At 42.8% G+C, this 24023-nt stretch overlaps 2 protein-coding genes across 4 annotated transcripts in view; one reads left to right on the top strand and one right to left on the bottom strand.

Annotated features, from left to right (window-relative positions):
* Positions 1–24023, top strand: part of AARS2 (alanyl-tRNA synthetase 2, mitochondrial) — a 35072-nt gene that overhangs the window by 9539 nt on the left and 1510 nt on the right. The window contains exons 8-21 of one of the 3 annotated variants that reach the window (XR_008596888.1): positions 927–965; positions 4610–4721; positions 6233–6360; positions 6921–7062; positions 10089–10258; positions 11121–11234; positions 11941–12081; positions 12926–13063; positions 13722–13831; positions 14574–14682; positions 18376–18498; positions 19808–19918; positions 20358–21832; positions 22313–22364. Coding sequence is in view for 2 of the 3 variants with exons in the window: in XM_054977950.1 (XP_054833925.1) it covers positions 927–965; positions 4610–4721; positions 6233–6360; positions 6921–7062; positions 10089–10258; positions 11121–11234; positions 11941–12081; positions 12926–13063; positions 13722–13831; positions 14574–14682; positions 18376–18498; positions 19808–19918; positions 21749–21832; positions 22313–22423 (1632 nt within the window). In the remaining variant the exon portion in view is untranslated. Of the gene's footprint in view, positions 1–926; positions 966–4609; positions 4722–6232; positions 6361–6920; positions 7063–10088; positions 10259–11120; positions 11235–11940; positions 12082–12925; positions 13064–13721; positions 13832–14573; positions 14683–18375; positions 18499–19807; positions 19919–20357; positions 21833–22312; positions 22424–24023 lie in introns of those variants that run through there. The other 2 variants (XM_054977950.1, XM_054977938.1) reach the window with 2 other exon arrangements.
* LOC129328693 (uncharacterized) overlaps positions 7024–24023 on the bottom strand; it is a 64428-nt gene continuing 47428 nt past the window's right edge. The window contains exon 20 of the mRNA XM_054977924.1: positions 7024–7040. The gene's annotated coding sequence lies outside the window, so the exon portion shown is untranslated. The remainder of the gene's footprint in view (positions 7041–24023) is intronic.

The following is a 24023-nucleotide window of genomic DNA, read 5'->3' as shown; positions in this document are numbered from 1 at the left end:
CGAAATATCGCGTTTTCTCGCGCGAGTTTTGCGCGACGTCGCGCAAAACTCGCGCGAGAAAACGCGATATTTCGCGTTTTCTGCGCGACGACGCGCGACGTTTCGCGAGGCGGGGGGCCGTCTGGAAACGGCCCAGGAGTATGTATGTGAGCTAGGTAGATTGTGAACTTGTTAATGTTTAAATGATACAATTTTTGATAGGTTAAATGGCTGCTTTATTAAACAAAATGTACATCCCTGTGCCATGTGTGAATAATATGGTTTGTAGTTGCCTCCTGCTTCACTCAGGAGAGGAAACCACTTACATAGTCAGTCCTTATCTATCCTACTGATGTATTGATGAACAACATAATAGAGAGTGGGGTTTTTTTTGTTACTGCTTCTAGCAAGAAAAAAATCTTACCATTATGGAAAAATATTTTCCTATTGTTAGCCTTCTAGTAGTTGCTGAAGTTGCTATAAGCATGGCTAAAAGGAGGTGGATTAAATGGGAGTTAAAACATCCTTGAGAAGATAATCTAATAATGCTCTCCCCCTCCCCAGTAAGAGAAGAAACCTTGATTGGTGCAACTGTTCTCCCATTCTAGCCACGATCTGTAGCCGTCAAACTAGTGGACCGGCCTCTGTCTAGAGGCTCTGTGAAACCTGCCAAGTCGTACTTATCAGAGAGAGATGATGGGGAGACCCTCAGATCAAGAACTCGAGAACAAAGGCATACAGAAAGGAAAAGTTTGCTGTATACAACCAAGCACGAGTTCTCCCTCTAGGGTGTCCTATTCATCCAAAAGATATGATTCCAGTTTTTAAAAAAACTGTTTTAAGGAGCAAAGATGTTCTGTTCTATAGTAAAAATGAGATTTGTGTGTATTGCGAAGACACATCTGCATGGTGATGTCACTGATAATCTTAAGATTCCTCCTTTGCAGGGAGATGCCTATCCAAATCTGAAGAGAGAAACAGACAAGGTGAGCCGCTAGAGCTGGTGTCATGAAAGCTATGCCTAATGGTTTATAAATAACACCTAATTGCTCTGTGCTAGTTGGGATGGATCCTACCACTCCACTGAGCAAAGTTTGAAACCTTCCTCTAGCCTAAGCAGACTTTCTCCAATTTAAGTGGTTCTTCCCTTGAAGGATGAGCTGCTTAAGTTGGAGGACGGTTCCTTGGAGGATGGTTGGATCCACCCCACTATGCTTGTTTATATCTTACATCTGCTGCCTTATTGTTTCTGGGTGCCATGCAAAGTTCTGGTTCTTATATCCCTTCACATCCTGGAGCCCTCATAACTGAGTATTGTCTCACCATACAAAAGTCTGTATTGTAGCTCCAAGCAAGGCCTTCTAGTGCATAGATGGGTTATATCCCCTGCTGATTGGGCCTCTCCTGTGGTGCTGCACGCACACTTTGGAACATGTTACTAGGAAGTACTTGCCCTCTTGGTTGTTGGAAGGGCTGCAAAGCTGAGTTGTTCAGAATGGCTTTTGAGGAGAATTGAAAAATATGGAAGATGGTTTCATTTTAGCCCTCTCTCAGGGAGACCACCAAATTCTTAATTCAACTATTGGCTGCGAGGCTTTTGCGAGCTATTTTGCGATTAAAATCTTGTCCCTTCGCCGTGGCCTGCCACCCACTGTTGATACAGTAAGGGAACTGGAGACCCCTTGGCCGTCTTCTGGGTCCGTATTAAACCATTTCAGGCTGCTCTCTCAGGACGATGTTGACAGGATCCTGCAGGGGACGAGGCCAACCACCTGTCCTCTGGACCCCTGCCCATCCTGGCTGGTGAAGGCCAGCTCGGAGGGGCTACGGGACCATTTGGAGGCCATTGTTAACATCTCCCTGAGCTCTCGGGTTTTTCCAGGAGTGTTAAAGGAGGCGGTAGTGCGGCCCCTCCTGAAAAAAACATCTTTGGACCCCACCAACCTGTCCAGTTACCGCCCAGTGTCGAACCTCCCGTTCCTGGGCAAGGTGATTGAGCGGGCGGTGGCGGTACAACTGCAGGAATTCCTGAATGATGCTCTAGTCCTGGACCCATTCCAGTCTGGCTTCCGTCCTGGCCATGGGACGGAGACAGCCTTGGTTGCCCTCACAGACGACCTTCGCAGGCATCTGGATTGAGGCGGGTCAGCGTTGTTTGTGTTACTTGATCTCACAGCAGCGTTTGACACGGTTGACTATGATTTGTTGGCCAGCCGCCTTGCCGACGTGGGGATTAGGGGGACAGCCTTACAGTGGCTGGTCTCCTTTCTCCAGGGTCGGGGACAGAGGGTGGCGCTCAGGGGAGATCTATCGCCCCGTCACCCTTTGGTGTGTGGGGTTCCCCAAGGGGCGATACTCTCCCCGATGTTATTTAACATCTATATGCGCCCCCTCACCCAGTTGGTGCGGAGGTTTGGGCTGGGTTGTCATCAATACGCGGATGACAACCAACTTTTTCTGTTGATGGACGACCGGCCAGACACGGCCCCAGACAATCTGGCCAGAGCTTTGGAGGCTGTGACGGCATGGTTGAAACAGAGCAGGCTGAAATTGAACCCAGTGAAGACGGAGGTCCTGCAGCTGGGACGGGGGCTGCCAGATGTTGGGATCCAGCTCCCTGCCCTGAATGGGACACCACTGGCAACTTTGCCAGTGGTAAAGAGTCTGGGTGTGCTCCTGGATGCCTCCCTATCGATGGAGGCCCAGGTCACGGCAGTTGCCAAGTCTGCATTTTTCCATCTTTGTCAGATCAGGCAACTTGCCCCCTACCTGACGCCCCAGGACCTGGCTACAGTGATCCATGCAACGGTCACCTCCAGGCTAGATTACTGTAACTCACTCTACGCTGGGCTACCCCTGGGCCTGATCCGGAAACTACAACTGGTCCAGAATGCGGCGGCACGGGTCCTGACTGGTATACCATACACATCACACCTGTCCTGCGCCAGCTGCACTGGCTTCCGGTTGAATTCCGAATCAGGTTCAAAGTGTTGGTTCTTACCTTTAAAGCCCTGAGCGGGTTGGGACCGGCATATCTTCGGGACCGCCTCTCCCTATACGTTCCCCGGAGATCGCTTCGATCAGCGAATAAATATCTACTTGTGGTCCCCGGCCCTAAGGAAGCCCGCCTCGCTTCAACCAGGGCCAGGGCCTTTTCAGTCCTGGCCCCAGCCTGGTGGAACACTCTGTCAATGGAAACCCGGGCCCAGCGGGACATATTATCATTCCGTCGGGCCTGTAAGACAGAGCTGTTCCGCCAGGCATTCGGTGATTGAAGGGGGCGGTGCCATGTCAGCCTCCCACGTTTGGGGTGGGGGAGGGTTCTCCCCACTACTGCACTTTGTTAATTTGTTTTATTATTTGTATATTGATTTTAGTTCTTGTTTTTATCGATTTTAACTGTTCACCACCCAGAGCCCCTGGGGATGGGCGGTATATAAATTGAAAAAATAAATAATAAATAAATAAATAAAATAGCTGTCTTTTATCGTCTTTTAGTGTCATTCTTTTCTGCAATTTATAATGTTTTTATTTTTTTAAGCTGTCTTCTGAGGAGAAGGGTGGGGTGAAACTATGCTGATTAAATAAGCAGGTGTTCCAGGATGCATGGAGGAGGAGAACCTCTTTTGATTTCCCTGCTAGTTTATTCTGTTGAACAATCGGCAGACCAGCTTCCAGGTCACTGTGGAAATGAGGGATGGTGTTATCTTTTATTTTTCCTCATTGGCGAAGAATTTTCTGTGCATCAGAAAATTCCAGTAGAAGAGAGGAAGGGGCTGGTGTTAATGCCATATATTGAACAAGTTATGTTAGTTATTCCAATTTCCAATTATAAAGCAGGTCTTGCAGTTTACTTCTGTGTCACATCTGGTTGTGCATAATGAAGCTAATCACTTCCTGTACTGATTAGATGGACTTAAAACACAGAAGAGTATCAATATGTTTCCCCATGTTTTTTCTCCTAGTCAAGTTAATCTGGGGAAATCTAATCTTTGTGTAAGCGACTAACTCAGGTTATTGATAGGCACAATGAACACAGGTGCATTCTAGACCTCTTCTTCACTTCCCAGCTCTGTCAAAGCCCCTTGATCCTAATTCTGCAGCTTTCTGCACTTAATTTCTGATTTGTTGCTCCCTGCTGTTCAGGTGATGGGTTTTTTTCTCATATTCAATTTGCTCAGTGAATTTCCAGTTTGAATTTCTTGCCATTGTTCCAAACTCTCATACCTTACTGTTAGAGGAATCCAAAGGAGCATGCAATGGTCCCCTTTTCCTCTCTCTCTTTTTCCTACCTACTTGTTTCATAGGTCTGTGTGAAGGGCAGAGGTCTAGCAAATGACTTGCTTACTATGGCCACACTATAATTATATCTGGCACTTCTATCAGGAACTTGAGGCAAGGAGATGAGTCTGCACAATTTTCCTTAATTTAAAGTTTATTTCAAGTTTTCTTTATTTTACAAGCAAAAAGGAGAAGGGGCATCCCTATCATCTCCCTTTCCCACAAAGCCTACACAGTTTCTTGAGAAATCTGTAGATAAAAAATGTGTTGCCTACTTTAGTATCTGTTGCTCCTCCCTTCCTGTTGGGTTGTTGGGGAGTTCCTGAACTTGGTTTTGCTCACCTTACAGATTATGAATATCATCAATGAGAATGAGAATGCATTTCTCTCCTGTCTCATGCAAGGGCGTCGTGTTATAAACAGAACACTCCAGCAGATGGATCATTCCAAAGTCTTCCCAGGCAAGTTTTTTTTACTGATGGGCAAAAGAGAGTCTATAATAGGGTAAGATGGAGGCATCAAAAATCTATTTGTAGTTTGAGGATCTTTTTCTTTGAGCTGCCCTATCCTTGAAACTTGAAAGAGCAGAGAAAAGCATGGAAATAAACATACATTTGATCTGCTTCTCTGGTCAACAGTAGAGCCATGGCTGGCTTTCTCTTTTCACTGATTTTACAGATTTCACTGACTTTCTGATTCCCACAAGGAATCAGACTTGTTCCAGTATGTGTGCCAGTTAACTATTAAGCATTGTGAAATATGTTGGTTCATTTTATTTCCATATAATTTTATGAATCCTGGAGGATTGGTCTATTTTTGGCCATGATAGTTAAACAGAACTCCTTGTTATGAGGGCAGTATATCTTTGAATATCACATGATGAGGATAAATAATGAAAAAATGTCCCTATCTTCATGCCTTAATTGTGAGTACCCAGAGACATCTGACTAGCTACTGTTGGAAATTGACTGTTAAACTGAATGGCCTTTGACCTAACAAGGAAATTCTTATATTCTTAAGACTTGCAGACAGGAATAACCAGTATGTGACTGGCAGATAACTGGCAGATAACTTCATTAGCAGTGCCCTATCAGGAAAATTTCACCGCTGCTTTGAAATTCACCCATCCTTCCATTCCCAGCCCTTTGTTCTGTTACATTTTCATTCTTAAAACAATGTGCTCGGATGTACCATTTGGAAATCAGGTGTCAACTCTGAATTAGGAGCTTAGAACAACAGAACTCTGTAAATGCCTGCCACAATGGAAAATCAGTTCACTGAGTCTGGGGGAAAAGCTACTGTAAATCATGAGAAAATGGCAGGGTACCCACTTTTTCAGATGGGCCACACTAAGTTAGCAGTGGCACTCTTTTAAAGTGTGAATAGCCACAAGTGTCACAAATGGCACAGATAGCAGGGATTTATGGTACTCCTTGACAGGAGCAGAAGAGTTCATCTGTATGGCTATGGGCTAGATCAAAGCCTACATTTCTGCTACTATTCTGGGCTGTGTTTTGGCCTGATCTCCAAATCAGCAGACTAGAGGCAAAATCATCCAGGCAGTACATTTCTAAACAGAGTTATATCCTTCTAAATCCACTGAAGTCAGTAGACTTAGAAAAGTGTGACTGCTTCAGACTGCATTGTAAAGCCTAGTGGCACACCTGCATATGTATACTGTAGTGTATACTAGAACAGCCCTCTTTGGACTTACGAAACACTTGTCAAATAGGTTGACCCCCACACACGGCTGCTAAATTATTTTACTTTTGGCCCCATAAGCAGCCCTAAAGGATTAAACACCTTGCTCCCTTTTGTTCAGTATTTTAATCTACTAGCAGGGACTATTGTTATTGAGCTTCCATCTTCAGAGCTCTACAGGTCAAGATAAAATAAGGATCCTGCCAGATAATCATAGAATCTCCAATAAATAATCTGTATGTGTCCTCTATGGTTTTATTTTTATCTCCAGTGGAAGTTGCTTGGGGTCTTTACAGAAACTTGGGATTCCCTATGGACCTTATTGGCTTGATGCTTGAAGAAAATGCGGCCCAGTTGGACATCACTGCTTTAGATCAGCTGGCTCGGGAGGATGCTGAAGTAAGAAAAAAGAACCTTTCTCGTTTTCTAAGTTGCATTAGTGTGCCTCACATTCCATTGCTTCTGATGGCTGTCCTGGGGGTGATCATTTAACAGATTGCAACATCTTCATTGAAAAAGACCATCTGTCTGCTATAATGATCCCAGATCCACAAATGAGCTTAAACATTGCCATTAAAATCCAAAATCTGAATTTTGTCCTAAAGCAAACCAAATTCAGCACTCAGAATCAGTATGATCCACAGTGCAAAATATTTAGTCACCTTCCTTTGTTCTGGACCTACTCATTGAAGTGCCAGCTGTAAAGGGGTTTTCCCATAGGGCTAGCTGCGGCATCAAGAGAAATTTGTGAGAAAATAGTGAGCTGGGGCAGCATCTCTACGAGTTTAAATCAAAGGGGAAAGGTAGGAGGAAGAACAGAGAATCAGATTCTCAGGAATCCAAATTTTGCATCAAATGCCTGATTCCTTATGAAAATTACATAGACGTTGAAGCTCTGTGGACAGTTTTGACAAAGCGAAAGTGCTTGAGTCATCTTTCCCACTTTTCCACATGTGCAGCGTAAAGTTCCAAAACAGCAGGAGGAGAGCTCAGAGGTGCAGCTGGATGTGCATTCTCTAGCCAGGCTCCGGCAAGATGGTGTACCTCTTACTGATGATTCTTCCGTGTTTGCCTATGAACTTGGACAAGATGGGAAATATGGTAAGTATTCAATCATGCCAAAAGAGGTACCAAAGAGGGGCACTCTGACAAGAATGAAGTTAAGATTCGTACTGAAGAAACTTAAGAGGAACTCCTTCTCTCCCAGCGGAAGTCTAGCAAACTGATGTATCTGTTGTACTGAACATACTATCCATCTTGTAAACTATTAATGCCTCTTCAGCACAGACCCAGAAAGTAAAATCCTTATCTTGCTCTAGATTGCCGATCTTACTATAGATCTAGTCCTTGTGTAGTGTGATATTCTGTGATTAATGTAAACATGTTTTCTGTTTTTCCTCTCCATCAAGAGAGGAATTTTATGTGCAAGCAGAGTTTTGTAAAATCTGTTCAAAGTGTTTAAAATATATAGATTTTAGTTCTTTTATTTTTCCTTAAATTAAATTCCTGGAGTTTGTGTTCAGTAGTTTTCTTTCCAAATTCCAAAAGAGGTAAGGTACCAAACTTTTTAAATTGTTCATTAACTTCTAATGATGCATCATTTTTTATCAGAGGGCAGAGCAAAGTGCCAGGTTGACTTTCTGTACCTCCTAAAGGCCAATTTTCACATATTTTTCAGTGTAAGGAATAATGCTCAAGTATGAAAAAGAATACGTATTGTCAGGTTATAATGTTTGTGTGTGTGCACATGTGTGTGTGGCATCTTTATAAGCATTAGGAAACCAGTGTCAGTTCTTACTATGACATCAAGATGGTTGTATTCCTGCTAATGTTGTTTAGATATAGAACAGAGAAACAGTATAAAGTACCCATTAAAAGGTGGCAACTGATCATGTAATAGGTTTCTATGAAAGTGTTGCCTAGTCCCACAGCATTGTTCATTGGAGGTCCTTGCTGTCTGAACTATTTTTAAAATTTTGTACTCAATCTTGAGTCTTGGTGAGAAAGGCAGGCTATAAATGAAATAAATAAAAATAGGAAATCTCTTGGAAACTGTATACTTGTCATTCAAGCCGCAAGCCGCAAGGTGTCACTGTTTCATACCTAGCGTGAAATAAATATAGAATTGCTTGAATGTCAAGCTTGAATATTTTTCCAGTTTGCCTCTGTGTCATTTTTAAGTACTTGGCTGACATGAAAGAATGATCCACTTGTTGATTGGAGAGACTGATAGCCAGACCATGACAGTGTTTTTACACACAGTCAAGGAATTGGTATAGATGCCCTGTGCAAAATATTCACAAGACTAAATATATACTGTGATAAATATTTTCATGGGGGTTGTCAAGACACTCAGTTCTGCTGAGATTGTGGCTGCATAGGGACATTCTCCAGTTTAAAAGAACTACATTGGCTATGTTTTCATTTTTGGCCCTAGTACAAAGGTCATATTCGTACCTTTCAAAGGCCTAAATGGGGTCAAGTCAGGGTTCTTGAAGGGCCATATGTTCCTGTCTGGAGCCAACTGTCCATTAAGATCTTCTACAGAAGCCCTGTTTAGTGTACCCCTGAGGTTAAGTTGGTGACATCGAGAGACAGGATCTTCTCTGTTCTGAAGACACCTCAACTCTGTAATCACCTTCCTTCCTGCAAGTGGTTCGCTTGACATAAAGCATGTTAAATTTTTAGGCACCAGGTAGAAACTGTTACTTTCTTAGGCATTTTACTGAATCTTTTTCCCTCTTGCCCGATTCCTGCAATGTGTTTCTTTGAGTTATTGTTCTATTGTTGGAGAATTTTATGCACTAGTATTTTTTAGATTTTTTTGTGCTGTTTTTAATTATATGAGATTGTGCTTGTATTACTTGCTGCTGTTTAAATAGGGTGTTTTTGTGCTGGGCTTTTAACATTTTTATTGGTATTGATTTTTGTTGTGGATCAGCTCAGACATTTTCAATAAGGCAAGCAAGATATAAATATTTTAAATAAATAGGCCAAAGTAGGAACTGACATTTTTTCTTGTTGAACTCACTTTAGCAACTTCACAGATAGGGAATTCAGTGGTTAGCATTGGTAGATAGCCAGTATCTGGGCTTGGCAGGGTCTTGCCCTTCTCCAGGGTCTTGCCTCTTGACATATCAAACTTCAGACATTAGAGTATCTCCAAAGTGCATGGGCTCATCATCTTGGGGCATGTGTGTGTTGGGCAGGGGGAATGATCCCTGCAGTAATGCTTGTGCTTTGGGAGTAAACAGATAAGCACCAGCCCTCCTGATCTTGAAACTGGAAGACATGGGAGTTACCGTCCTCATAAACAGGACACTTTCAACAAAAAGTATACTGAGCAAGTATATGGACTCCTGTTCACTTAGTCACTCAGTATACTTAGCTGTGTGCAGGACTGGATTTGTTTTAAGTGCACTTCCATTAAAATAAGTGGTACTTATATGCAGTTAGCAGTGTGTAGGATTGTGTGATCACTGCCACAAGATCTGTTGTCACAGAGACTAGCAAGCCTCTAAGCAAGACCATTATAATTTATAAGCAGGAAGTGTAAGCAGAGCTAGCCCATAAAGGCTCCCTACCTTTATGGGTTAGTGGTTAAGAGCGCGGGACTCTAATCTGGAGAACTGGGTTTGATTCCTCACTCCTTGAAGCCAGCTGGGTGATCTTGGGTCAGTCACATCTTCTAGGAGCTCTCTCAGCCCCACCCAACTCACAGGGTGTTTGTTGTGGGGATAATAATGGTATACTTTGTAAACCGCTCTGAGTGGGCTGAAGGGTGGTGTATAAATTGAATAATGTGGTGGTGGTGGTTGTGGTGGTTGTTGATCAACTACAGAAAAAGCATACTTTAACTCAGGTGACTAGGCCTATGTTTATTTGAGCAAGGGGTTCCAGATGTCCTGCATCAAATTGGATCTTGCAAAATTACTAGAGTAGAATACTGGTTGGGAGGACAAAGGCACTGTCTCTTTTGCCAATATTCTTGCCACAGAGTGCATCTTAGCCTTGGAAATTTAGTGCAGCATAACTGACTGTCTTGAGATGGAAGGTCTTCAGACAGTCCCATTAAATTGGCCAGCTAGCGGATGTGTCAGATATGATGCTCTTCTTGCTCTTTGCAGTCTTCAGTCCATGTCAAGCCACTGTTCTGGTGCTGTATAAAGATGGGTCTCTCCAGAAGGAAGTTCGTGGGGGACAACGCTGTGGTGTCCTCCTGGACAGGACCTGCTTCTATGCTGAGAAGGGTGGCCAGGCATCTGATCAAGGCTACATGGTGCATCTTGAGCAGCAGGTAAGTTTCTTCACTGCCCAGGGGTGGAACTGGTGCCTCTTGTTTCTTGCCTGCATTCATAGGCCAATTTAGTGGAATCCTTATTCTGCCATGGAAGCTCATTGGGTGACCTTGGCTCTGTCACACACACACAGCATAACTTACCTCACGGAGTTGTTGTGAGAATAAAATGTAGGAGAGGAAAATGGTGCAAGCCGCTTTGAGTCCCCATTGGGGAGAAAGCTGAAGTATAAACGAGGGGTGGGGGTGGGGGGGAAGAGAGAGAGAGATCCATCTTGATTCCAGTCACTAAGCACCTTTACTTGTGTTGTCTTTTTCCAGGCCTTCTTGCCTGTGTTACAGACACTCTGTTTGATAGAGAACTGAGTGGGCAATGCTGTTAATTAACAGAAGAAATACAGGGAACATTTATTGTGAAGTTAAGGTGATGCACGATCTTCAGTTCTGTAATGGAGTGAAATATTTCCTCTTAACCATCTCCTGTTGTAGATGATATTATTCTAGTAAAGAGAGACTGACAGGAATTCTCTCCATAGATTCAGCTATGTCTATTTTTTGCAGCTGTTCAACTGACAAGCAGGTCATTCTTAGATACAAGGTATATGAGATTGTCACCCGGTGCTGATTTGGAGATGAAGAATTAATTGGTCATAAATCTGAAATGAACGGACTGGAAATTTGTTGATGTTGGTTTTTGGCATCATGTCTTGTGCTTGATGTAGGAGTCTCCAGGTCTGACAGATTGATACCTTTTAAAAGGCACTGAAGTGATTTGAGCTCCCTACATCCTTCTCAAGACCTGCTCCAAGAAGACAAGCACACCTCTGTGCTAAACCTCCCTTTTATCTGTTTCTGTTTTGAGGATGTGCTTTTCCCAGTGGAATCTGTACAAGTTGCTGGTGGCTACGTGATCCATGAAGTTGTTGTTTCTGAGACCTTGAAGGCTGGGGACCAAGTGCAGCTCTTTGTAGATGAGGTAACAGTCCATGCTGGGTGCCGCCTGGGAATTTCTGGATCTGTGCTGCACCTTGTGATTTTTGCATATGCTGTGCAAACAGACCAAGTTTGATGGAAAGGGAAGGAAAAAATGTTGCACCTTAACCAAAAGATGATTCAGGTTATCATGTCATGGATTCAGATTTTACATCCATTTTCACTGACTGCTTTTCTTCTCACCACACTTCCCCTGCTATTCTTAATGAGCAGTAAGATGTGGGTTTAGGATCAGAAGACCAGAACTTCCTGTTCAAGAAATACAACAGTACAGATTCCCAAGAACTCCCCTTGGCATGTCCCATTGAAACAAATGAGACTGAGGAGTGCAAAAGCAGATTTCTCAGTGTGGATGTCCCATCTCTGTACTTCAGCTGCAGTCCTAACTTTGGGGAATTCAGAGGAACTTGACTGCTGAGTAAACATACATAAGGCATTTTGCAAATGCTACAGCATGGGCTGGGAAGCTGGATTACTAATTGGAAACATGCTTGATTTACTAACAGAAGAAAAGAAGATAGTCAGCGGTCTGACACAATTAAAACCCACTAGGGGTGCAAGTTTATGTGTTCAAACAGTGTTGTGCCCTTTCTTTTTTTACCCTCCTATTTCTCTTCCTTTTTGACTTGGAAAATTTGCAACGACCTTTTGTCTTCCCTTCCTACCCAGATCATTGCTTTTGCTTTCAGGCCCAGCGGCTGGCTTGCATGGTGAACCATACTGCCACCCACCTGCTGAACTTTGCACTTCGGCAAGTCTTGGGAGACTGCATAGAACAGCGGGGGTCCCAAGTAACTTCTGAGCGGCTACACTTCAATGTCAGCACCAAGGTGAAGGGACACTGGGACTCCTGTAGCAAGGCTGGAGGAAGTGGGACAGCAGGAGGAAGCCCAGCATTCTCTCTTCCCTGGCAACTGTGAAGGCTTCCCACTGGTGCTTTCAGACAGGACTCAGACTGCTCTGAGCCCTAGCCTAACTGGAGCCCTTCCAGTGGTGAAATTATCTAGAATAGCTCTATGGGGTGAACGCCTAGCTTAATGCCTACAGAGGGATCCTCTAAAGTTCTTTGGGTTTTTAATTGTGGATATACATAGAGTACTGGTAAGCCTGACCCTGCTCCATTCTAACAGAGTTCAGTTATGGGGCTGGGGACAGGAGTTTGCCTCTGTGTATATGTTATTTGACTCCCTCCTTGTTGAGTACAGAGGGAGAAAATCTGTTTGCAGAAGGATTATAGTTCTTGAATATGAAACTGTAAAGTCTCAGTTTGCAGTATAGCAATTGGTAATCAAGACAGAAATAGGCTCTCTGTACCTGCCTGACCTGCTTTAGTGGTTATCTTGTTTTTTTTAATAAAGCAGGTGAGAGACTGGTTGATAAAGTTTTGCAAAGTTTCTTTTCTCTTCATTTCCATATTCTAAAACTATAATCCTTTGGCAACAGCTCTTCTAAGATCATGAGTGATGGGGGATGAATCTTGAGGTACCTTGGTTTTAGGGAGTCTCACTGTGTCCATTTTATATATGTGGAAACTAAAGTATGAAAACAGGACTAGTGTTAAAACCCAAAATGAACTCCAGAGGCCTGCAACCTGTTCTTTGAAGATGCTAGCCCTTTCACAGTTTCTTTCATGTCATTTAATCCCATATCTTTCTGATTGATCTCCTTTAACAGACCCCTATAAAGATTGAACAGCTGCAAGAAATAGAAGATGTGATCCAGGGAATAATCAAACAGAACAAGTTGATCTACACAGCAGAAGTTCCCATCAAGATGACAAATGGTGTGCAGGGACTCCGGAAACTGGATGAAGTAAGACTGGGGCTTAGTGACTGAAGCAGGTTTCTTGACTGAATTCTTAACTAAACTGGTCTCTGCAGAGGGTGGGCAGTGTAATACCTGAAAGATTTCTATGCCATTCACAGGCAACTCTTTTAGAATACTGAAATGTTCCTCTTTTTAATGTCAACATCTAGTCCTTTTGGTCACAAATCTAGAAACAAAGCAACTAACATTGGAAGCAGATAATGCTTTTCTGTTAATTTGAAACCATATAACCAGTATTTTTCAAAGGCAACACTCTTTTGTCTTTGTTGGTAGCCCTTCACATATAGTGTCCCAATTAAATAGCCATGATTTCATTTGCCTACATTTGCTTCTATCACATGCAGACCCACTCTAGCTCATGAGAGTTTACCAGATATTGTCGCTCTTGCTGCATGTACATTCATGTCAGCATGTCATTACCAGAAGCTGCCAAGAGATGTTGGCAAAAATGATTGGTTTGAAGATCCAGGAAAAGAAGCAGAAAGAATACTTTTTCACATAAAACATAAACTGCCAGTGGTCAATGATCATGGAGCAGTTCTGTGCCTCTTCCATTCAATTTGACCCAGCTTTCTGGGCTGAGCAGTTAGGTGCAGAGCGGTCTGAGAACTTCCAATTTATCCAAGCTTTCTTGTTTCCTTAGGTATACCCTGATCTGGCACGTATAGTGTCCGTGGGGGTCCCAATAGAGAGAATATTGGCTCCAGAGTCTCAGGATGCCAGACAGGCTTCTGTGGAACTCTGCTGTGGAACGTAGGTGTTGTTTCTTTTCTGGTTCCTTCCAAGTCAGAGATTTTGCAGATATGCTTTATGAATTGACTGTTTGCTTTCTCAGTGACCAGCCATTCCTGGATTTAAAGTGCAAGGACAGGGCCCTCTTATATCATTCCACTCTGTACCATGTAGTAAGATAGCAGGGGTTATAACTAGAGAGCTTTGCCTAATCATTTCCACATGAGTCTTTGTAAATGGGCACTATAGCCTCATTAGTAGTAATACAGAGCGCCCTCTATTGTGCTGGGAGTAGATTGGTTTTTAAAATGCTCTTTAAACAAAAGGTGATTGTCAAAGTGTGGATTGTTGTTCTTATTCCACCTTGGCTGTTCATTGTAGCTTAAGCTCTGCAAATGAACTGCATAACAAATGGGTAATTCCAGATAGTTTAAGCTTAAGTATGTATCTTGCAGACACTCCCTTGAAACCCAGTTAGCACAATTGTGGCATCTGTTGGCCTGGTGGGATGCAGAAAGCATTTATGAAACTTACGCTTTTTTCTCCATTCTTGGACTAGCAGTGGCTCCCCAAGGTCTCAGCTTAGAGGACTTTCCCAGCTCTGTTACTGGAATCTTTTTAATGCAAGATGTCAGGGGCTGAACTTGAGAGTTTTTAAATAAATGCTGGGCATATGTCTTGAAGCTTATGGCTCTTCTTCAGACCAAAAGAACAGATTTAGTGGAGATGCTGATAACATGCCACCATTTTCTCTTCTCTTCAGGCATCTTCTACAAACAGGAGATGTGGAGGACCTCACTGTCATCTCTGAGAGGCAGCTGGTTAAAGGGATCAGCCATATCATTGCAGTAACTGGAAAGCAAGCCAGGCAGGTAAGGTCCTTGTGAAACTTGCCTTTTTCTGATGTTGCCAGAGCCCTGTAAGCATTCCTGTAGGTCTGCTAGTGACTTTTTATTCAAAGGCACTACATAGCCTGTAGGTAACTCTGTGAATAATTCAGCCACCTGATCTCTTTTTCCTTCCCTGGCACTCCTTGGTATTATTCACCTTTGCCTACATTGTCCTGTTCCTGGTTGCTCTTCAGGCCTGATCTAGCATTAAAACTGCCAGAACTCTGTGCCTCTTTTTGCCCTGCACCTCTCAAATTCTGCATCAAAGGAATGTCATTCTTACAACTCAGTATCAGTTATGCAAATATGGCTTGTTTGCAAAGTCATTCATTGTTGCTAAGGCTGAGATTAGGAGGAAAAGAGGCTTTCTTTAAGGATCATAAATTAGTGTACACAGAGTGAGATGAGAGCAAGTCTTTGTTGTGAGAACAAGCTGTGCAAGGCATCACTGTTTCATTTCCTAATCCCTGGAAATTTCTCTTGGTTTTTGTCTACTGACCATCAAAGTGAATTATCCCAGTGTTTTCTGTGCTGTGTTTCAGGGCTTCACTCTCCCTTGGGTGAGGATGTTCTGAGTCACAGATGCAGGTCTTTTGCATCCTTGTTTTTTTCATCAGGAGTTGTGCTGCTTTGCATAATATTCAGATTCCCTTCTGAATTAAGAGTCACAACTTTTAACATAACGCTGCACCACTGACTTTTGAATATTGATCCCTTGTGTTTCTGTTCTCATTATTTCCTCCACCACCTTACAGCCCTCTCTGATGATTCTTCTGCTCTGGCTTTTGCTAAATGATAATCTCAGTTTGAGGACTAGCCCAGTTACTCAAAGCAACTTCCGCACCTGCCAGGTGGAGAACCAGCATTATCAGCTATCTTCCCTTAGGCTGGAGAGGAGTAAGATCCCATTTGCCACATGTATTCTGCCCTCACACTTCTGCCACATCTCTAGTCTTTGCCTGTGTGGCTACATTTCTGACTGGCTCTGCCTGCCACAGAGGAGTGAAGACTTTGGGGCAGCTTTGCCCAGTCAACTACAAGCGTTGACCCGAGACAGCCTTGTGTCAGTGCTTCATGTTCATATGCAATTTCATTTTATGTTAATCTCTGAAGGGAGCTGCTTGTGCTCAGGGCCATGTTTGCTAAGCAGATAAGGCAGCATCTCTAAACACAGGGCTGGAGGATGGGTCCTTCCTGTGTCCTGGCTGTCAGTCACAACTGGGTGACCGAGGTCCCATGTTGCAGGTTTTGTTTAAACATAGGTCTGATGTAAACAATGTCAGTACTGTGCATGCTGGCAGGTGGATTGAGAAGCCTGTAGAGAAACTCACTGACCTGTGAATGGCCCAAGATAAGCAGCAAGGGGGTGCAGTTTGAACTATTTGAAGGTTGCATGTGTAATTCAGTTGCAACTGTATGAGTAAACAGGGTTTGCTACCCCGGGGACTTGGATTTGCATTGTGTAAACCATTTCTGAGTTGTGAAATGGATTCTGAAGTAAAGGGTATTTTTCAGTATCTTCTCACCATTAAACTGTAGGAGCTATAAAATCATGGCAAATACAAAGGATTATTATGTGTGAGCATACTCAGGATCCTCAAGATCAATCAAATGCTTACAACAGCCTATTAATTTTGTTTTTGTTTTCATTTTGTATTGAGCCAATGCATATGGCTTCCTGTCTGAGCAGTTGCTCTCTTCTGCATATTATACAAACAGAAACCATGTTGACTTCCCCTATCCCCTGAATTTCTAATTCAGTGCCATAGTTTCTGTATCCCCAAAGTCTTAAAAATATTTGCATGCCATAGAACTGGAGGGGATGGATTGCTGTCTTCCAATTTTGGGTAATTTGCAGCTTAACAAGTAGGAACAAGCTTGAGTTCCACTTTGCATAGTGACAGAAACAGATCTCATGATTATTCAGTAAGGAGATTGCAGGTCTCACTGCAAAATAAATCTCGGGTTGCTATCATACTGTCCTTAGTATATTTTATCCTTGCACAAGATTCCACTCTTAAAAAAACCTGCTTTGGGGCAGATTGCTGCAAATTACTCTCTGCTGTCTTGTTCTGTCAAGTGAAAGATGCCCTAGTGGCCATAATAGTCATTCCCACAATCTCTAGATTTTGGCATATTAGAACAAAGTGTTAGCTTCTTCAGCACAAGCTCCTGATGGCTATCTGTCATACTGTGAGCTAGGGTGGGCACAAATGACACATATGTAGCTGCCTTATACTGAAACAGACCATTGGTCCATCAGGGTCAGTATTGTGATCTCTGACTGGCAGCAGCCATCTGGAGTCTCAGGTCAAGGTCTTTTACCTCATCTGCTACTTGATGCCCTGAACTGGAGATGCCAGGGATTGAACCAAAGGACCTGCTGCATGCCAAGTAGATGCTCCGCCACTGAGCCATGCACCTCCCCCACACTGAAAGATTTAGTATGCTAATTGTTGTCTTGGATCCTGAGCAGTCAGAGAGGTCACACTTGAAGAAGGTAGTCCTTCTCCCCCACTGCAACCTTCTGTGCCCCGCAAAATGGTACTTCTGCTGGTCATTTAGACCCCGAGGAACATTATATAGGGCAAAGTGGGAGTCTCCAGCAGAAGCGGGAAATTGGCAAAAATCACCCTCCCTTCCTCCATAAACAGAAATGCTGCTCCACCTGAGGAGCTGCTGCTGCTTCATCAACAGAACAGCTCTGTAAGGTCCAAACTTTACTGACTCCTGGCTCAGATTCAGATACCTCCATTGAAGCTTATGGGCTCTCTGATGGCCGCCTCCAGGGCCAGACCAGCTTCCCCACTTGTTTCCTCTTTTTGCTAGATTTGTCAAATTCAAAGCAGGAGTGAATGTCTTGCACACCATTAACATCCCTAAGGTTCTCTTGTGTGTATAGAATGATTAATAGTGTTTGACACAGAAGACAGATATTGCACATGGCAAAAATCTTACCATTCATATTGCAGGAATCCTTTTACTTATAAAATATGACATCCCTAAGGGCATCCTAGGGCACATCACTTGGACTGCCTGACTACAGCCCAAATGAGCTAGTAAAGAAAAGCGGAGTGGGGGGACTTCTTTTCCCACAATGATTTTCCTCCAGGGTTCTTTACCTCTCCCCAAATGCAAGCACAGGATTCCATGAGGAACACTGAGGTCTAGCAAGAATTCCCAAGGTTGCACTGGAATGTTGTGGCATTTAGTTTTTGATTGATTGAATCAACTAATTTCAATGTGATGCAGAGTATTCTCTGACAGGCTCTGTCCCTGGCTTCTTACCTTGCATGTTTTATCAACATTTTTTCTTCAACTTTCTAATCATCTTTGTTTAAAAAACAAACTCAATCCAGGAATAGTATGATGTGAGACTCTGCCCCCTAAAATAACCACTGTTAAGTATTTTGCATCTGAGAAAAAAAGGTTGCACTTAACCTGTAACTGTTGTTCATCATAACTGTTGTTCATCGATTGGTCTTCTGTGCAGGCAGACATGGCCCTGCGCATGCGCAGTCCCATGTGGGACTGCATAGAAACCACAAAGATGAATGCTTTATATCCTAAAGGTTTAACTCCCTGAGTCATGAATAACTTTTTTGCACTATGTGTATCTGCTCCCTTTGTAGATCCTTTCTCCTGAAAGTCTTTGGCTCTTTATTACTCTTTTAGGCCCGGGAAGCTGGCCAGTTTTTAGCAAAGGAAGTAGACTCCCTGACCATGCGCGTGAAACAGGGAGGGGCCTCTCTAGATGGAATGCAGAGACTCTCCAGGGAGGTGGGACGTCTGACTGAAGTGAGTACTGCCTGCCTTCTCTCCAAAGGGACCCAAGAAAGGGACACGCTGTTTGATGCATGACCATGTTCTCTGTCCCATTTTAGTTGCCCCAGAAAGTTTATATTCTTTTATCCCTTTTGAATGAAATGAACACACACGCACGCACCATGGAGACACTTGGTTAAACTATCAGTGGGCAGCATTTCCACTGCTGCCTGGTATAAGAGAGCAGATTGTCTCCTTTGGCTGTCTGGCCACTGATCATTTTAATCCATAATGCTCAGGTTAGGCTGCTCAATGCGCACTAAAAGCTGGGCTCTGCTCCACTGGCTGGCTAGCTGGTCAGATTACATGCATCCTTAATGGGCTTTTTTTCTCCTCTACTCTCTTACTCTCACCAACTTTCTCTGTCACTCTTCCTATTCTCCCTTGGTGCAGCCAAATGGGTAGCCAACAAGAGCATGGCTGCAGTACAGGTGAGGTCTGGTAGGTGAAGGTGGCACCATTACAGGGTTACTGGAGAGCCAGTTTGGTGTAGTGGTTAAGAGCGCAGGACTCTAATCTGGAGAACCAGGTTTGATTCCCCACTCCTCCACTTGAAGCCAGCTGGGTGACCTTGGGCTAGTCACGGCTCTCTGGAGCTCTCCCCACCCACCTCACAGGGTGTTTTGTTGTGGGGATAATAATGATATATTGTCGAAGGCTTTCACGGCCGGAGAATGATGGTTGTTGTGGGTTTTCCGGGCTGTATTGCCGTGGTCTTGGCATTGTAGTTCCTGACGTTTCGCCAGCAGCTGTGGCTGGCATCTTCAGAGGTGCTACACCTCTGAAGATGCCAGCCACAGCTGCTGGCAAAACGTCAGGAACTACAATGCCAAGACCACGGCAATACAGCCCGGAAAACCCACAACAACCAACAATAATGATATACTTGTAAACTGCTCTGAGTGGGCATTAAGTTGTCCTAAAGGGTGGTATATAAATTGATTGTTGTTGTTGTTGTTGTCGTTATTAAAAGCTTGCACACTTAGGGGTCATTGAGTTGCTTCTAATAAAGGCATGACATGGATTGTGTTCTTGGCTTTTTGGATTTTACTTTTGGACCAACACAGCTGTACGGTTATCACCCTGCTCAAGGAAAATTTTACTCACAAAGATGAGGAAGGGCTCCAATCCTCTGATTAGAGGAATTACAATCTTCCTTCACTAGAAGCGCCCCTAGCCTTTTGTTTCCATTCTCCTATCTATGCAGTTATCTAGTAAAATGTTAAACCAGTATCAAGTCCCCAGGGCGAAATGCACTCAGGTAGTTGGTTTTGTTTTCCAGACGGTGGATCATACTGCAATGCCCCAGGGGCTAAAAAGGGAACTTCAGGCCACTCTCAAAACTCTGCAGCGAGCAGCCAATTCTGCCATTAGAAAACAGGAAACCAGACTGGTAAGGATCCAGTATCCCGTTCACTGCAGACATGGCAATAGCATGACAAGCAACCATATACAGAAAGCATGAATTTTCTTATGAAAGGTGGTTTTTCTGTGCAGAAGAGCAGTGGAAATCAATTGCATGAACTCATGCTCTAAATAAAGAACTGGAGGTTTTTTCATCCTGTGACTGAAGAGTTCTGAGCTGGGATTTCTGTTAATGATTCAAAAGCAGCTGAAATGCTCTAAGTCAAAAAGATGCTGATTTTAATAACAGTGACGAGTGTTTACTGAATGGGAATATCATGAAAAACAAAATGGTGGAACTTCCGCACAGTTCCTCCATAGTCTGTTGTGATATATGCAAAACCCTGACAGTTGCTGCTAGATCTGATGGTCTGTGAAATATTTCTAGCCATCCTATTTTGATTATTTATTCCTATCTCTTATTACAGAAGCCTTGTTAATAGGAAAATCAGGAACCAAAGTACTGTTTTTCGGGCACCCAAGAGCTTTGTGCTACTCCACTAGGATTTTTGGCTCCCCTCTTCCTTTGAACAGCACATCTCCAGCACATCACAGACTGCATTTGCAACTCCCTTCAGTTTCAAAAGTAGTTTGCTACATGCCTGGGACTGCTATTCAGATAATATGTCTAGAGCCTCCTTGGATGAATGGAACCAACTTGAGTTAATTTAGGTCAGGATTCAAAGAGTTGGGGCTTTTCTTAAGTCTTTTGGGAGAAGTTTTTTAAAAATTACCAACTTAACTACCACATTAGCCTGTGTGTATCACAGGCTGTGCAAAAGGAAAAGAGATTTAGTATAAAATGAACATTAGAGTGGGATAGTTAGATGTGGCATGTTCTGAGCACTAGAATTTTTTGCAGTCACCACCTTCATGTTTCTCAACCCACAGCCATGAAGATTAGAAAGTTGTTCTTTTTAATGAGCAGTAAAATGTGCATATAGCGATAAGCAAATACCCAAGTTTAATCATGATCTCATTTGGATTCATTGCAGATTCATTAAAATTCTCCTATGCTTGCTTTCCCTAGATATATTTCCAAGCAGTTTGAATAGAGTTGGATAAATGTTCAGCTATTTACTAATTTATTCACTTTGTTTATTTACATGACTTAAATAAAATTTATATACTACACCTTTTCTCCCCAGTGGGGACCCAAAGCAGCATACATCATTCTCTCCTCCTCCATTTTATCTTCACAACAACCCTGTGAGGTAGGTTAGGCTGAGAGACCCAAGGTTACCTAGCAAGATTCTGTGGCAGAGTGGAGAGTCGAACCTGTCTACCAGGTCCGTCATTCTAGCCCCTAACACCACACTGGCTGTTTATGGCTCTGGCTATTTAAGGCACTTCTGTAGTACCTTTCCATACTAGAAAGTACGCAAGGCAGCTTTCAGTAACAAAAATTACGACCTACAAACATATTAAAACAAATCAATGAAAATGATGACAGCACACGATCATCAAAATTACAGTTTAAAACCATCAGCAGAGGAAAAAACAGCTTTGAAATTAACCCACAGACATTAATTGCTGTCTCAGGCTTGGATAAAAGGACAGACTTAGTTTGGTATCTAAATCCTAACAGTGATAGCAGCAGGGGATTCCAGTGCCAGGGCCCCATGACAAAGGAGTCCTAATCTCAGAAGGCAGGGATACCCAGGAATACCTTGTTGAAACAGCTACCTAATGTGGATCCTGTGGGCATTCAAATGATGTGAAGTGACAATGTGGGTATGATCTTCTGTAAACATCATTCCTGACCCAGTGGTACTTTCACCACATTCAAAAATGCACAGTGTATCTTCTGATCCTGCAGGCTGTGGAGAAGGTGCATGACCTGCTGGTCAAGCATTCCAACGAACCCGTCATAATTGATGCCATCCCTGTTGAGTCGCCCTCGGTAAGTTTTTACCAGGTGTGCATTCCTATTATAAAAGAGCTAGACTGGATTCTGTGATGAGCAGCTTTGACCATCCCATAGGAGCATATAGTGAGTTGACCTGAGCTCTCTCAGTTGTTGAGAAGGTAAGGATGTTGGAAGGTTGAAGTAGAGAACACACAAATCTAAGCAAGTGCAACATTCTCTGGAGGTGGGCTGACTGGCTCTGATCCCTTTGCCAAGGAAGGTTTTCCTTTCCCATCATGCTGCTTGCCCTAGTACTCAACATCCTGTAATCTTCCTTTTTGCTACCTATGAATATAACTGATACCACCCTACTTTTAGTACATCACAGAAGCCTCAGCACACCGAGATAAATTTTAAAAGGTCAGCCAAGTCACTCAGATGCTTAAATTTCATAATACAAATTGTTTTGCAGGATTTTGAGGGCTGAGTTCTAGTGCTGTAAACATATCTCATCCTCTCCATGCTCTTCTCTAGATCCTGATGAAAGTGGTCAACCAGATGTGTGACAAAGTACCAGAAGCCTCTGTCATGTTGCTAAGCCCACAAACTTCTGGCCAGGTTTTCTGTGCTTGCCAGGTACCTAAGGTAAGCTGAATTCTGCCTGCTCTTCATTTCCTAAGGGCTAACATAGCTCACTTTTTTCTGTGAATAACAGAAGGCAGGAAAGTGGAGCATGAAGAGAAGATTCATTTAGCCCATTTGAGAACACAACTTTTTGGTCTTTGGTACTGACTCTTCATTCAGTGGCTAAAAGTGATGACATACACTGGTGGCCAAAATTATGGAAAGCTTTTGGAAAAAGTGCATTTTTGAGGTTTGATGGCTTATAACACCACTTTTGTTTGAAGTAATACCATAAAATTATATATCAATGGAAAGATAATTTAATCAAGAATGTAATGCAACAAAGGTTGTTCATTTATCTGTATTCTATCAAATGTTATAGCCAAATAACCAGGAAAAGGAAGCACAACTTGCTTAGGTTGAAATGAAGTAGCTTTCCTTCATTTGAATGTAGCCATTCAACGTAATACAATTAAAGAAATGGCACAAAGAGTTGACTGGTCACCCAGAAAGCGATGTAAAATAGTACTATTAAGTGAACAAGGCTACAGTTATGAAGAAATTAGAAGAAAAATTGGTGGAAACTTAACCAAAGGTGGCATTTCTAAATTTTTGAAGAGGTATAAGGCAACTCAGTCACTACAAAACCAGACTGGTAAAGGCAGGAAAAGGTGCACACAAGCAAGGGATGATAGAAGAGACTGAGAGACTAAGCCTAGGTGACAGAAGAAAATCATACAGAACGAAATGGCGCAATTCAATGTGAAGTTGAGTGCAAGGACTGTTCAGCGCAGACTGGAGGAATTTGGTCTTAATGCTAGAATTCCACAGAAAAAAACATTGTTAGCTCTCAAACAAAGGTTGAAAAGATTAAACTGGGCTAAAACCCATGTTAACTGGACAGCAGAACAATGGGACAGTGTTATTTGGAGTGATGAGACCAAAATCTCCCTGTTTGGTAGTCATGGCATAAAATACGTGAGAAGAAGAATTGGAGAAGATTTGCATCCTGATTGCATTACACCTACCGTGAAACACCCAGTTAGTGTTATGATATGGGGTTGTATGACATCAAAAGGTGTGGGCAGAATTTGTGTGATAAATGGCGATATAAATGCCCCAAAATACATAAATGAAATACTTGAGCCCGAACTGAAGCCTTCCACACGTGATCTTTCCCAAGATAATGAAGCATTTATATTTCAACAAGATTCAGCTCCGTGTCATGTTGCTGCTGTGTGCAAAAAGTGGTTTCAAGATAATCATATTCCACTGTTGGAATGGCCTGGGAATAGCCCAGACCTTAACCCCATCGAAAATCTATGGAGCCAACTAAAGAAACTGGTTAGTGAGAAGCAACCCAACAACAAACCGCAATTAATGGAAGCAATAACTCAATCGTGGTTTCACATTATAACAGCTGCAGAACTAAAAAAACTTGGTTCACTCCATGAGAAGGCGTTTTAAGGCAGTAATTAAAGCAAAAGGTTACCCAACTAAGTATTAACTGACGTGGTGAGAAATGTTGCATAACTCATTTTTTCTGTGTTTCAATTTTCTTCTTTATAACTACTGTTCTAAAAATTTTCCTTCATAAAAGTTATTGCATTACATTCTTGAT

The sequence above is a fragment of the Eublepharis macularius genome, chromosome 1, assembly GCF_028583425.1.
Source record: "Eublepharis macularius isolate TG4126 chromosome 1, MPM_Emac_v1.0, whole genome shotgun sequence".
Classification (NCBI taxonomy): Eukaryota; Metazoa; Chordata; class Lepidosauria; order Squamata; family Eublepharidae; genus Eublepharis; species Eublepharis macularius.
The sequence above is the reverse complement of the archived record's forward strand: the minus strand, read 5'-3'. Positions and strand labels throughout refer to the sequence as shown.